Below are 15,496 nucleotides of genomic sequence, written 5' to 3'. Positions count from 1 at the left end.
CTGCATCAAATTCTGACAATCTTCGGGAGTAGGGCTTCGAAAGTACTGCTCACCGAAAATGCTGATCACGCCCCCACAGAACTCCTTCAGACATTTCAGGGCTGACGACTCACCGATGTGGAGGTACTCATCCCACATGTCTGCCGCGCCTCCGTAGGCCAACTGCCTGATTGCCGCCGTGCACTTTTGGATAGGGGTGTGGCCGGGTCTGCCAGCCGCATCGTGTCTGAAGCGGAAACACATATATTGACGCTCCAATGCCCTAACGATGCGCATAAACAACTCCCTGCGCATTCTGAAACGCCGCCGGAACATGTTGGCGGGAAACCGCGGGTACTCTGCAAAGTAGTCCTCGTACAGCCGCTGATGTGCAGCTACGTGATCCCGATCAATCACTGCTCGGTGGTGGACAACTCGTGGAGGGCGAGGTATCGCCTGCTGTTCCACCATACGCATGTACCGCTCCATCCCGCGGTTCATGTAGGCCTCCATAGTCTCGTTCATCCTCCGTTCGTACTCCTCAGGATCCCTACCACTACCGCTACCGCTACCACCCGCGTTACTCATCGCTCGATGATGCTCTTGTACAGAAAGTTAGAGAGAGAGAAAACTCGTTAAAACAAGTGGTGCAAATGAAAATGAAACGAAAATCGCGTTTATATATGATTTAAAAAAAAAATCAAAAATCAAAAATCGGCGCTGGCCGATCGGGCCGCCATTGATCGGCCAGCGCTTCGGCCAGCGACGAGCGATCGGCCAGCCCACGCCGATCCACTCACCGAAATCGTCCTCGCCGATTGCAATGGTTCGGCTAGCCGATCGGCTAGCGCGACGAATCGGCTAGCCGGTCGCTAGCCGACCATTGCGGATGCTCTTATGTCATGATGAAGAACTTGAATTCTTCTAGGCTCTAGCCATAACATTCATAACAAAAGCGGTCTTTGGGGAAAGATAAAATGTGGAAAAAACATGTGAAAAATATGGGAGACCTTTGAGGTGGCCAAGATCTATGGCTTTTCATCTTAGGTACCCCAAATGCATTAAGAGATAATTTTGATTGCAAGGCATTTCAAGTGCTTTCTCTAGCCTATAAATAGGCTTGATCTTGGAGTGGAGAATACACCAACAAAAAGCATTCTCTCTTCTCTCTAGTTCTTTACATCATAGTAGCATTGCATAGCTCGATTCTCGGAACTTCATCAAATTCGCCGGTGCCTAGCAGGTTTGAGGTGCTTCTACACGCTAGGAGGAAGTCGTTTTATCTTTGGGGGCAATACGCCATTCCGTGAGCACTAACCGGGGCGTAATTTGTCTTGCGGAAAGAAGGCTTCCCTCGGCTCGACTTATAGTTCGGTTTGTTTTATTATTTCCGTTGTAATTTTCATTCCACTTATTATTATTATCTTCATTCGATTGTAATAGTTAGAATACCGCCTGTAACGGCTTGAGAATTTTATCCCTTTATTTCTAACATAATATCATTCACATAGAAATTATAATAAAAATAGGTAGACAATTATAAAAATCTCTCACATAAACAAAATAAATTACACAACTCTTGTTAATTACGTCATTCTATTATAAAGTTAAACAAAATAAATTACACAGCTCTTGTTAATTACGTCATTCTATTATACAGTTAAGACGTTACAATGCGTCGTCATAATTGATGTTGCATTTATTTTAATAAGACCATACTGGATATACTAAAATGATAAGTATTAGTAGTACTATCTTTTCTTTTATATTATATATCTTAGTCAAACAAAAGATAAAAAATATCTTTATCAAGAAGAGATAATAAAAAGTTGTTAGAATTTTTAGAGAATATAGTAATTGGTTTGAGTTAAAATAACTACACATCTTAAACGCTACACAACAATAGTATAAACGCTAGACAACAATCTATAGATTATTTATTATATACAGCTAGAAATTACATCTTATATAAAATATTGCCACTCTTGGACGAAATTAAAATATACCTATAGTCCAAAATCTAATTATATACTCTGTACGCATAGGTTGAATATATTTTATAATATCTTTGTCCATAAAAATTATACTACTCTGTATCATTTTCACAAAAACAAAATGAAAAGAAAAGACAAATATGATGTTTCACAGAAACGCTAGTAATTTTCTAGGAAAGTTAGATACAAAAACTACGTTTTCCAGACAAGGATTCATCAACCAATTGTAGAAGAGAATTCCGATTTTGAAGGTATAGAAAGAAAAAGTAGCAAGTAGCCGTAGTAACTCGGTTATACCATGTCAGGTCTTTGGGGAAGCAAAAGATTGTAGAACTTATCGTGCAAGAAGAAATGCTTCCCCTTGTTATCGACCGCCTTCTTCCATCCACACCACCCGCCATTCACTATCTTCTTCAGGTCCTCGTTGCCTGTGTAGTGAGGGTCGAGTATGAGAAACGCACAATCTCCACTTGTTTCATTGTAGTCGACCCCCAATAGCGTATAAGCCAAAACCCCTCCTCCTGCAGATACGGTAATAGCTCAGAGCCGTATTCTTGTAACAAAAATAATTGGCTTGTGAAATTAGTTTCTAACCAATCATGATGGGAGTGCCTTGTGTCTCAAAATGCAAGGCGAGCTCCCTGCATTTCTCCGGGAGCTCAGATCCGGACCTCACGTTGATGACTTTGCAACTGACCTGTTAAGAATGGGGTTTCATAGTTTGAGTTTACAAACCGATCAATGCATAAGCAAATGCCTTGTAATGAAAGTGTAACAAGGTTCAGACAGGGGAATAGTTTAGGGAACAACTATGTATTAGTTTCTAGCACAAAGAAGGAAAAGAAAGATGAATACTTACACCAAGTAGCTTGTCCAAACCAAAACTTAACTCGATGGCGCCAATCCATTCACGTGACCCAATGAAGGAAGGGTCCTTATCACCAATCTCGACTAGCGACTGCTGTATTTCTCTGAAATTTTATTTATGAGATAAATTGGAACTTTGATATATGGTGAGGCATATATATGAGCACAATTCTTTTTGTGTTTTCCTTAACAGAAGTTATCGAGAAAATATGGTATCAGTCAACTCATTTACTAAACCAGGTATGAAATACTTGCAACCACAAATAATTCCGTCTTTTAGAATCCGATTAAAGTTTCATACAATCCTGCTCTTTTCCTCTATGAAACGTTTGTAGATGGTTTCTATTCATAGGAATAAAGAAATATATAACCAAAAAAACCCTTAGTGAGTAGTAACTTGCTGCAGAACAGGGTTTTCGAGCCGGGAAAAGGTGCAAGCGTAGCATGTTGGAAATCAGTTAGGGGGTATTTACTTTGAATATTAGGATGAATAGATAAATTAATCTAAGCTAATTCACCATTTACTTTGATGGACTGATTAATTATGAGCTTGCTTGACCATCTTATCCAATAAATACTCAATCCTATGTTTCATCAATCTATCTTCTCACTGGGCAGTTAATGGCTTGTTGAATATCCATTGCTACACCTTAGTACCACTTGAACCTTTTCCCATCTCGCAAAACTAATTCTGCAATAAGAGAGCTTTCGTAGGAAAATACAAACAACTTGGAGTGTGTATGAAGTATACACCAATTATCCAAGTTGAGCCAAAGAACATGAGTGTTACCATATGAGCACTGTATATGAGCTAAAGAGTACCATGCGAAAGTACCTATGTGAGGGGACATCAATGGAAGTATAGTGTTGTTGCTTGAACCATGAAACAATTGTTTGCAGAGAGCGGTAAGCACAACCCCAGCCCTGCCATGTTAATTACTATTGCTAATTAAAATGAATATATTAATTAAGCAGAATAATAATCCGAGATGACTCAACGAATCCATTTGAAAGTGACCAAAATCATACAAAGGCCATAGTTTCACCTTCAACGGGTTAGTTGTTTGGAGCACTTATAGTTAAAGAACATAGTTGCCTTATAATGAACTGTAGATAGAGCATATATTAAATAATTCCATTTTATAGGTAAAAGGAAACATAGTTAACATCACTAACAACCTCATTTAACCCAATTTCAATAGTTCAAGGATCTGCACAAACCATAGATTTGAAATAAGGGCTAAATTGTTCCATGTTCAATATTTTATGGTGTCTAAATAATCCTTATTATCCCTTAATATGTTAAGTACAAACTTTGATGTTATAAAGTAATGAATACCCCATTCAAACAGCAATAATAAGCAAAAAATAGTAACAAGCGTGAAGATGTGTTACCGAATCATCAAATCCATCTTGAAGGTAATGATAATATTCATAGGAACCCTGGATTAAAGAGACATGGCCACCAGATACTGCAAGTTCATTGTGATTAGGGCACGTCAGCACCAAGAAGGCAGAGCAAATTATAATCAAGCGATGGAAAGAAACGCAACGAGCAAATGCAAGGTTCCTAAAATTTTACCTCCACTGCTTGGAATACCATGATGAACATCTTTTAGCAAAGAGGAGCCCACTATAACAATGATATTGATGTTAAACAAACTTCGGTAGAAAGAAAGAAAAGTCTCACCAAGTACTTAAAGTTATATGATGAAATTATGTATACCCTTTGGATTTGATTTGCCCCTAGTGCTGTCCTTTATTGGCGATACATTTATTGCATTAGCAATCCTCAAAAGAGGGCGATCAAATGGCAACCCTAGCCTCAAGTGAAGGGATCTTCGAGCTTCAACTGCAATATGTGATGTAGTCAAGAGTCAATACTATCAAATCTGACATCAACTGGATCAAATGAATTTAGTAAATTCTGTGACAAGGTTTTTGACATTCGAATAGCACCTAGCATATCTAAGCTAGACTGGTAAAGATTGTTTTGCACTTATTGACAGAATATGTGCCAGAGCAAAGCACTCTTAAATGATAAGACCAGAACATCCTATACTATATTCACTCAACCATTCCATCTTGCACATTTACAATTCATTGAAGGTAAAATGGGAAGTCATATGATCACTTTTAACCATGCAACCCATGAAATGCAGAAAGAATGCATGTGATAATTTTGATAGTTAATAAGATAAATTGGAAGATTTGGGATGAATCATAGATTTCTTCCCGGACACACTGTCCTTCAGAAGTTAAGGACTACCTTGCTTCATTTCTGTCTCCCCATAGCTGAGCTCGTACATAACAGTGATTGGATGTAGAAAGCCGGGAGGCATGAAGTGGTATGGCCTTAGCTGCAGACACACAAAGCCCTTTCACTAGCATATAACTTTAGGAGAACAAAAAGTACATTGTAAACTTAAACATGAATTGCAAAATGATTGCCTAACACACAAAACTCTCCAGGTTCTTGCACGTCAGGGTTTGTGTGAAACGTGTCCAAAAGTGAAGACATGCATACATGCATCTGTATCTGTAAGTCCTAAAGACAACACCCTGTATCCACTTTCAATAGATCAAGTATTCCGAGAAGGCGTATGGTATGTGATCATCCTACCTGTAGCTGCTGTGTTAGGAGATCTGGCAATATCTTGTTCTTTAATGAGTGTAGCTGATCAACTAATCCAGGGATAATTAACTTTGAGATAATATCTGTCAACCGCAGATCCTTTGTACAATAGGATAACACTTCTAGTTTATGATTAACAACCAGAAGTTTAGCTTCTCCAAGTGCTGGAAAGCAGAATAGTTTTCAAAACAATTAAAATCGATTTCTAAAGATCAAAACATCTCTATTATCAAAGTAAGACATGATTAATACCCTCAGTGCTGCTAAGTGACACAGAAATATAGTACTGTACTAGTTAAACTACAATTCTTTTACCTGGAAAGTATTCGGCAGTCGGAGCAGCAGGTTCGACATTACTTTTAGATCCATTAAACATGACGCTGACTACAATTATATCTGCATTCTAAACAGGAAAACAACTCAATAGATATTCGTAAAGGACAGATAATCAAATTCCAGATGATCAGTAAATTAATATCAATGAAAAGACAAATACCTCCTCCACAGAGTTAAAGGATGCGATATCCTTAGTTTCTGAAAAAAAGTATGAGCAGGTACGAGATTTTGCAAAGGAGTCTTCATCTGATTCCAGTATAACAGCATTAACGGCATTTTCAGGGAGATCCTCAGCTGCAGGATCCAACTCGAATCCATGAAGAATGACAGGCTGAGGTCCACCAGATGAAGGTCTATCTTGGGTTTCAATGATGTATGCAACTTGTGGGTCTCGAAGTTTTCTTTCCACGGCTGTAATAGCTTGTGCATATGCACCTTCCACAGCTATGAATAAGGAAGGATATCCGGCAAGATGGAACGAAAAACTGTAAGCTCAACTCTAATCAAATAGGAAAAACTTAGGATAAAGCGATTTGCAAATTTAAGATTATCAACAAGATAGAAAGATCCCTGAATCACACACCACTATGAAGACAGGCAATAATTAAAAGCCATGTTTTTACTATCTATTGTAAGATTTTAAGTACATATTCAATTGATTTTTAAAGATAATTTTGTTGCAATACCAAATGCATTGGTCAAGGAGAGAAAAAGAGAGAGAGCTAGAGCTTCACCATTTGCATTGTCGGACGCATAATACAAAGGCAACTTCAGAGGAAGTTCGCAACAAACTATACAACCTCTCTCCCAGACTTCCTTCTCGGGCTGATCCACATAAACGACACTGCTAACTTTTTCCAACTTATATGAATTTCCTGTGCTTGATATGAAAAACTGAAGATCACGCTCGCTACTGCTACTATTGAGATCCAGTACAGCTCCAATCAAAACCGGATCTTCACGGTCATTACCATACTGGGCTTTCCTAAAACTCCCAACAGCTGAAATAGCATCACCTGCGACCTTTTCTGCCTTCGTTCCATCCTTATCGTGAACAACCAATGCTCCGATCACTTCAAAGCCCCTCGGAATCAGGCTTCTGATATCATCTGTAAGTCAACACCACAACATATGCCACAAATTTTAAGCATTGCAAATGTAGGAATTTTAAACCCATCACCACCAATTTAAGCATCATTTTAGTTACAAAAAGGGGAAAATGATACAAATGCACGAACAATTAGATCATCTCTATTGCTCCAACTCCAGTTTTTAAAAATTACCATTAAAAATGTAATTTTTGTCTATAATAAGCGTTCAACATACACACACCAAAACGCTAAATTTGCGGATTTAACTAAAATTTGGTCCTAATTCAGCATCATCATTGAGCTATAAAACCAATTCAAGGTTTGTAACGTAGAATCGAGATTACCTAATTCCTTAGCTAGGTCAGGAAAGAGGGGATTGGAGGGAAGAGTGTGGAGGCAGCGGACGGTGGAGACAATGGTTGGCGAAGGGAAGAAGGGCGAGCCGATCAGCCATTGGATGCCGGATCCTTCCCTTAAAAGCAACAGATTCCGGCAAAGAATCCGGATTCCGGCGAAGCTCTGAGTGCCCATCTTTGAAAATATGGGGTCGCACCGTTGCAGTGAATAATAACCTTTACCACTTGCTACTTCATTGGACTCGCCGAGTGAAAAAAAAAGGGTTATTGTATTTTTAAGTTTTTATCCCAGTTTTGATGGTCATTTTAATCTTTAACCCATATTAATGTAACAGCAACTTAAATCAGAATTAGAATTTTGTTGTAAATCAACATAAATTGGAAATTGTCAAAATAGATAATCAAAACTAACACTCATAATAATTTAGCAATTCAATTTTAGTACTCATTGCTTACCATAAAAGAGATAAAAAGAAAAAGTATAGAAATATGTTAGTAGAAAATGAGGCCGTGAAAGAAGTTAACAAAAATAGAAGTCGATTATTTATATCGAACGGACCAAAATAGAAAGACTCTCTATTTTTATGGGATGAATATATTCTTCTATTTATTTATATTTTGTGTTTCTTCAACACATTTAAGTCTTTGCTATCTTCGCACTCCCTCCGTTCGGAAATAAAAATCCCGTTTTTCTTTTGACGATCCTAACCAATTTAGATTCGAACTTGGAAATGGCAAATGGACAGAGCATTAAATGGACAAAGATTAGCAAAATAAGAAATAAGCCGAAAGCTTTGATAAATATTTGTGAATTAATGATTTGTCACCAAAAAAGTTGGTTTAAAATCAGATTCTAAGTTACGAAAAGAAATTTATCTTAAATTTGGAGTCCATATTACGAAGCAAAATATCGCAGATAAAAATCATAAAACAATTACTACAAAATATACAGTTATATAAATAAGTAATAATCCTAAAATTAGGAAAAAATTATACTCCTACTTTTTTTTGAAAAAAAAAGCTAAGGAAATTGACTACTCTTTTTGTTAATTTCTGAATTTTTACTATTTTGCTTCTTAGATTAAAAAAAAAAAAATCAGCCATATATAGAAATTTGATAAATTCGTAAGCAAATTACTTTCGCAAAAGTTGAATACTTTCAATTGCTCCTAATTTACAATACTGTCAAATTAACTTAGGAATAGATAGCCATTAAAATGTTCAAATTCATCCTAGTAGAATAAAATGGCCATCAAACAAGACAATTACAAATGAAAAGTTTGATGCCTATGTCAGCCTACCTAACTTGATACAAAAACAATCCTTCATTAGCATAGTTTCTTCGATAAAATGGTTTGAGCCTGCAATTTCCCAATAAATTGTCAAGAATTAAAAATACTAAGCATTACAGAGTGGGAAGAATAAAGTAAGTGAGATTAACGAGGTTGGTTTTTGTCCAACAGGGAACACGACGACTCAATTAACTTGGGACAGATAGAGTTTTATTTTACCTTCCGAAAAGGAAATATGACGGTTCTCCAACAGCACCTCCACGACTCGCTTCTTCTGCAACGAGAAATGAAACATGAAAAAATTTCCTATTTCCAATTCATACATGTACTTCACTGTAAAAATACCTACTGAGCAGTGTACCTTGATCGACTTTCACGCTTGATGTATGCTAAATTTTCGATCCCGTTGCAAAAAGTATCCGATCCAGGGGGAACCTCTCTATCCATGCTATCAACCACTGATTTCTGGGGAGTTTTGATTCCAATGCTTAAAGCATTTCCATCACTATTCCGGATGCTAGAAACCACCTCGTTGCCATGGCAGCACGTATGGAGGATTTGGGGCTCACGGTCAAGGGACCTTGTTTGCAGGTACCTATCCCTGGTCAGGAATGCTGTGGGGGTGTGAATCGAGTACTCTGAAGCACTGCTGCCGCATTCTGCACAGAAATGCGACTGGAGATACACTCTACGCGAGCAGCTGAACAAGTTGAGAGAGGGCTTCTTCAACTTCGAGGCGCTGTTTGCTAGATTAATTCTAAGCTCGACATTGTAGCCTAGGATACGTTGAAGCACGCCTGCAATCACTTTCCAAGACTTCTCAGCTCTAGAGACGTGATCAGGGTGATCAAACTCGAGATCAGCCACTGCCACACCTGAAATGCGTAGAGCATGAATAGGTACAATGTGGTGAGCCATCTTCGAACATTCCAATGTACAGACTAACTTGAGTAACTCCAAAATATGAGTCGAGTGGATCACGTTAAGATTACCTTGGATTAGACGAACGGACACCAACTTCCCTCGTTTTTGAAGGAAATTTTTGACAGAACTGGATTCGCATATTCTGGTGGCTCTAATCCAAATCAACTCCAAAGTTTCGACTTCATACTGAGAAGCATTTTCACATGAACTTGTCACAGGATGCTTCCAACATTCGTCAGTTGACATACGATGAGATTCGCCCTCTGCAAGAGCAAAAGATGACTATGCGTCTAATGTGAAAGAAAGACCAGTAAAGAGTAATTTCTTTTCCATATTTACCTTGAGCGTGCAATACTTTCGAGCTCAGTCTCGGAGCATCCTCATCGTGTGAAGCACCTGCTGAGCTGAGCTGCAGAAGAGCTACAGTGAGCCACATTGTCTGATTCTTCGACGTTCTCAATTGCTTATCTGTCTCGTAGAGTATCTTTAGCGCGTGTCTGAGTTGCTCTAGTTCAGCTCCGGCTATTCACATAAAAGAATTTACAATTACCGAAAGTACAAGATTTCTTCGTTTTGGTAATTACTCAACCGGTGGACATGAACATATTCTTTAACCGAAATTAGAGCCCTTAAACAAGTCATGCAGCAGGACATGGTCTATCTTTCGTCCACAAAACGCAACCTACATTTATTGTATGGTACAATCGAGCAAGATTTTTTTGCATTCACAACTCAAGCTAAAAAACGATAGGATATTCACAAAAGATTGACAGTAAATGAGGAAAAGTATGCTATTCATGTCGATCGTCATGCAAGTTGGCTAGTGAGGGAAGGAGGAAGAGTCGAAGAACATACATTTCTGAAGTCCGAAAAGCTTCCTATCAATCTCACCATCACATTTTCCAGCTAGAATGTCCGTTATGAGACTGGCCAATTGCGATATAAGTTGCAAAGGATCTATTCTAGAAGCTATCAACTCCCTGACCTTTTTTATTGTGTTTGAGGCATCAGAAGACAATGCTAAGTGAAGTAAATCGAGCAATTCAGCATCGGAGACGACTCCATTCTGCAACACAAGACATCGAGTTAGAACCTTATCGCGCATTAAAGCAGAAATGAGACAATAGTAAAACACTCACAACTTCGTAAACCAATGACATAGTGATCTTCTTTGCAAGCAGACTCAACTGGTCAAGCATCGTCTCTGCATCCCTGACTGATCCATTCGATTTACTCGCTACAAAATTCAAAGCATCCTCGTCGATTTCAACACCTTCTTCTTTACATATCAAGTGCAACCTGCTGGCAATGTCAGCAACTTTTACAATCTGAAAATTGTATCTCTGTGCCTTTGACACGATGCTGCTTGGTAGCTTGTCAAGATCCGGGGTGACTGCAATGAAAACCACATGTGGCAGAAGCTCCTCCATCTTGTCGCCCAAAGCCACCCACGTTTCCCTTTGCAACAAGTGGCAGTCATCGACAATGTAGACCTTAAACCTCGAGAATATCGGTGGAACATCAACATTCTTAATAAGTGATCTGAAGCTACCCATCTTGTTGATTTCAACTAAATCAACTTCCTTCACATCACTACTCCTCCCCGAGAAGAACAGGACGCAATCCCGGCATAAGCCACACGGTTTTTCAATCCCAGGAGAGAGACAGTTTAATGCAGCCGCAAACACTCTAGCAGCAGATGTTTTTCCCGTTCCCCGTGGACCGTGAAAAAGATACAAAGAAGCTATCCTCCCACTAGAAACTGCACTCAAAAGAGATTTCACAACTACATTTTGCCCCACCAATTCTTTGAACGACTTCGGCATAAACTTCTGGCATAGGCTTCTAGGAGTTTCCAAACAAGAGTCGATTCCTACACGATTTTGCAGGCAGCCCATCCTCTCTTCCGTTAACAGGAGAGGCCGTTCTTCCAAATCAGCTAGGGGTTTTGGCTCTATAGGTTTTGAAGTTCCCGACCGGCAGTTTCTCATCCTCGACCCCATCATGCCCAAGTCTGCACTAGCATAAAACGGCACACCACCACTCAAGCCTTCCATCGAAGCATCACTTGCAGAATAACATGAGCTGACATCAGAACTCAAAGCATCACCAGCTCTAACTCTAGACAATCTATTATGCTTCCTATTCCAACTGCTACATTTTGATTTTCCACGACACACCTTATCCGCTTGCTTCAGTCTTCTCTTTGGTCGAGCACACAGACCCTTATTGCGAACATAGTCACCCATAGACCCAAGGGAGTCAGTTTGCAATACATCACCCCCGTTCTCCTTGCACTGCATTCTACTCTCTTCTTTCACACACATTGTTTCCTGGTTCCTCCAGTCAGGATCCAGCTCATGCTCACACAGACGTTTCTCCTCATCCTCCATGAACAATCTCGAGCTTTTCAACTCAAAATTGCTGTCATCATCGCTGTCTCCACTGCAGCCATTCTCAAATCCTAAGACAATTGCACCACTTGATTTTGTCTCCCAATTCAGATTGTCAACCAAAGCAGACAATCTGCTCATCGAGTTGGTGGATGGATCCCGGAGGGACCTCACTCGCCTAAGCGCAAACAACGTTCTTGAAATCGGTAAATCAATGGAATGCCGCCTCCCATCCATCAATGCAACAACAAGATCAAGTATCAACACAGGAACAGAGCATGTAACATTTGATTACTAATGAAGCACCAAATAAATTACAAACAACACCAGCCTGAAATTCAACCAAACAAAAAAAAGGGGTGAGCGAAAACTTAACTCTGTGTCCCCACACAAAAAAGGAAAATCCTCCAAAAGCATATTATGCCATTTAAAGGCTGAAATTTCAAACATAAATATCCAAACCTATGAACAAGCTGACCAGAAAAGGAGCTACAATCCAAAAACTAACCAAATATGCATATTATCAACTCCTGCATTAGACATTGGAGTTTATTGGCGACAGGAAAAAGGAAAGAAGCGAAAAAAATGTGGTCCTTCAACTTTTTTCAACCTGAGATGGTAAAAAATGCATCTTTATTGCTTCTGCATTTTCATACACAAAATTCACCAAAAGGGTAGCAAAAGAAACAAATACAATCACCTTTCCTCAGAAGATAATGCTGCAAATGTCGATCACATCCATGATCCCCATTTTCACCTAAAAAATTCAATCACGCAAAAAATCTTGAATTCTGAAACCACATGCTACACGAAGAAGTTACTTATTCACTCAAAAAAAACTAAAATTGATAATATCAAGGTAAGTGAAAAACGACAACTCTTGAAAAAGGAAAACTTGGAAGAAAACAAGGAGTCTCAATACCTTCAAAATGACGAACAAACAGTCACAAAACGTTGTCGTATAGTCATTGAAGTCTGCAAGAGAAAATTCTCAAACGAGGGCGAGAATTCCGGAAGGCCCACAAGAAACAGATGGGAATTGTTTCACTATTTCTTGTGTTGTGCAGCTACGTCTGTGCATACTGCATAGCATACAGCTCGGAGCCTCCCAAAACAGCGTCAAGACATGTCCTTGGAGGTGGCGAAGCGGTAAAAAGCAGCAAGCGCAATAAATGAGAGGGTGAGATGTGCGTGACATGTCAATAAATGGCAGTAATTATCTTGGTTATTTACTCTGGTTGAGATGATATAAAGTGAAAGACTTTTTCATCAGAAAACGGGGGGGACTGGTAGAAATCTGACACCTTATATATTTTTATGCTGGTCCTGTTGAGGAGTTGTTTTCTCGGCAGAGTTTTTGCGCAGAGCTTTGCTGGTTTCGAGGGTTAGAATCGGAATTTCGTAGGCGATGGCTGGAGATGCGACGCTCGCCGGTGGAGCGTTGGGAAGACGCGCCGGTGATGATCTCAATTAACTGCAGTAGTTTTTTAATTTTACATTGTTTATTAATTTTAAAGTGTTAATCTCCTTTTCGTCCTTAATTAATTAGACTGCAATATTTTGAAATTTTAATAAATAAAAGAAACAAATGTTATATAGTCAAAATTAGGGGTGAACATTCGGGTTTCGGTTCGAATTTTTGTCCAAATTGAACCAAAGTCGAAAATCGAAAAACCAAAAATCGAACTTCAAAAACCGAACAAAACCGAAATTTTAAAAATAAACCGAAAAACCGAAAAAAATATAGAATATACATTAATAGGGGTGCGTTAGGCTCCTTTGCACCCTAAGTGTCCTATTTCCTTCTTAATCTCAGCCCTTGGATCCTTAAATTGGATGGTTGTGATCAATGCATTATTAGTCTATAATGTTGCATTATTAGCCGCTGTGCATTATTAGAATGAAAATGTACATTATTAGTCTATAATGTTGCATTATTAGCCACTGTGCATTATTAGAATGAAAATGTGCATTATTAAATGACACGTGGCATTAGTCTAACCGTCAGATGACAAAATCGTGGGGCTAGGATTAAGAAGGAAAAAGGACAAAAGATATGAAAAGGATTTAAATACATCCCTACATTAATATATATATATATAGGGGTGCGATCATATCATAACTCATAATTATGTGATAACCTAATAACCCTATCATTTTATGGGTCAAAAGTATCATTTTTACTAAAAATGATATTTATACACGATAAAATGATACTTTTATTCCATAAAATGATATTCTGTTCCATAAAATGATATTTTTCGTCCATAAAATGAGGGTTATTAGGTTATCACCATAAATATGGGTTATGATATGATCATATCCATATATATAGGGTTTTCATCTACCAAAAGAAGCCCCTAAGTATAGAAATACAGACCATATATGGTCCGTTAGATCTGGAGATGAATGGCCATGATGGATTGGTCAACCATTTCTTTGGGTCATAATATAAGCGTGTTGTGTCATGTAAGGGTAAAAGAGGAACTGAAAATATAATGAACCGCCCTTCCGTTTTTTAAGAACGGATTTATTGGGATAATTACTCCACACGCTAAACTCTTCTATTTTCCCTCAATTCTTCTTTTTCTTCCACAAAATCAAGAAAAACCCTACCTCCACACAAATCGGCTACTCCACAAAAACTCTAATCCTAATTTACGATTCTGAAATCGACGAGGAGGGTTAACCAAAAGCCTACTTCAACAATGGTCGACACTTGAGCTTTTGGATCGGCGAGGCATGACGGAAAAAGGTTAGTAAGATTTCGTATAACGATTGCTTGAAATTGACAAAATCTGGCAAAATTTTCACTTCAATTGGTTGGATGTCTCGTAGTGTATCAGAGAACGACGGTGAAGAAGAAGATACCGCCGATCCCAAAAGCACCGAAAGGATGTTTAGATTACCACTATTTTAATGAAACGATGTTTAAAGCTTGTAATTCACATTTTTTCAACCATGTTTATATGTCGGCTGGATGTCATTGTTACTATATATTACTTCATCTTACAAATCTGTAAGATGAGAAAAACTTCCATTACAATGGCCTTGGAATGCTTTCCTCTTGTTTCTTGTAGACGATAGCCCATGTGATGAGCATTACTCGATACATTGGGTCATAGTAAATGAATATTTGGGTCATAGCATTGTTAGGTTAATTTGTGTCATAATATACCAACATTCGAGGCATGGCATAAAACTACTGAGTATGTCTCATACAATTTGATCGAAATGTTCGTATCAAACAAACTGAATATTAGTACGACCGTAGAATATTCTCATGTTTTGAACATATTAAAAAAACCAAATACACGATTGTTCTCATGTTTTAAACATATTAAAAAAAATAAATATTAGTACGACAGAAGAATACACAATCAATAACAAAAAACATAATCTATGCTTTTGGGTCATACTAAATGAATATTTGAGTCATGGAAACATATGGGTAAATTGGGTCATAATAATCGAATATTCGAGACATGACATAAAACTACTGAGTACAAGGATACCGTTATAATTCGCAAAACATAATCTATTCTTTCGGGTCATACTAGATGAATATTTGGGTCATGGAAGTTTATGGGTAAATTGAGTCATAATAATCCAATATTCGAGTCATTACA

At 38.3% G+C, this 15,496-nt stretch overlaps 2 protein-coding genes across 5 annotated transcripts; both read right to left on the bottom strand.

Annotated features, from left to right (window-relative positions):
• Positions 1-2,021: 2,021 nt before the first annotated feature.
• Positions 2,022-7,491, bottom strand: LOC125223020 (Peptidase C78, ubiquitin fold modifier-specific peptidase 1/ 2). Its single transcript, XM_048125969.2, has 13 exons — positions 7,247-7,491; positions 6,546-6,920; positions 5,972-6,255; positions 5,791-5,878; positions 5,464-5,639; positions 5,110-5,200; positions 4,567-4,692; positions 4,423-4,473; positions 4,236-4,312; positions 3,676-3,764; positions 2,833-2,944; positions 2,568-2,670; positions 2,022-2,494 (listed from the first exon to the last, which is right to left on the bottom strand). Exons 1-13 carry the CDS (start codon positions 7,431-7,433, stop codon positions 2,265-2,267), a joined length of 1,989 nt encoding a protein of 662 aa, XP_047981926.2. The 5' UTR covers positions 7,434-7,491; the 3' UTR covers positions 2,022-2,264.
• Positions 7,492-8,354: 863 nt separating this feature from the next.
• LOC125219243 (protein STICHEL-like 2) lies at positions 8,355-13,106 on the bottom strand. 4 transcript variants are annotated; one of them, XM_089059193.1, is made up of 10 exons: positions 12,790-13,106; positions 12,568-12,624; positions 12,330-12,477; positions 10,614-12,198; positions 10,330-10,540; positions 9,814-9,996; positions 9,543-9,737; positions 8,912-9,425; positions 8,770-8,824; positions 8,355-8,619 (listed from the first exon to the last, which is right to left on the bottom strand). In XM_089059193.1, the coding sequence occupies exons 4-10, from the start codon at positions 12,102-12,104 to the stop codon at positions 8,587-8,589; spliced, it is 2,682 nt and encodes an 893-aa protein (XP_088915319.1). In that variant the 5' UTR covers positions 12,105-12,198; positions 12,330-12,477; positions 12,568-12,624; positions 12,790-13,106; the 3' UTR covers positions 8,355-8,586. The 4 variants fall into 4 exon arrangements, with proteins under 4 accessions (XP_088915319.1, XP_088915339.1, XP_047977119.1 ...); XM_089059213.1 differs by having other exon boundaries at positions 12,376-12,477; XM_048121162.2 differs by lacking the exon at positions 12,330-12,477.
• Between the last annotated feature and the right edge of the window lie 2,390 nt (positions 13,107-15,496).

This window comes from Salvia hispanica, chromosome 1 (genome assembly GCF_029641045.1).
Source record: "Salvia hispanica isolate PSC_SH4W2 chromosome 1, Shi_PSC_v1, whole genome shotgun sequence".
In the NCBI taxonomy this organism is placed as follows: domain Eukaryota; kingdom Viridiplantae; phylum Streptophyta; class Magnoliopsida; order Lamiales; family Lamiaceae; genus Salvia; species Salvia hispanica.
The sequence above is the reverse complement of the archived record's forward strand: the minus strand, read 5'-3'. Positions and strand labels throughout refer to the sequence as shown.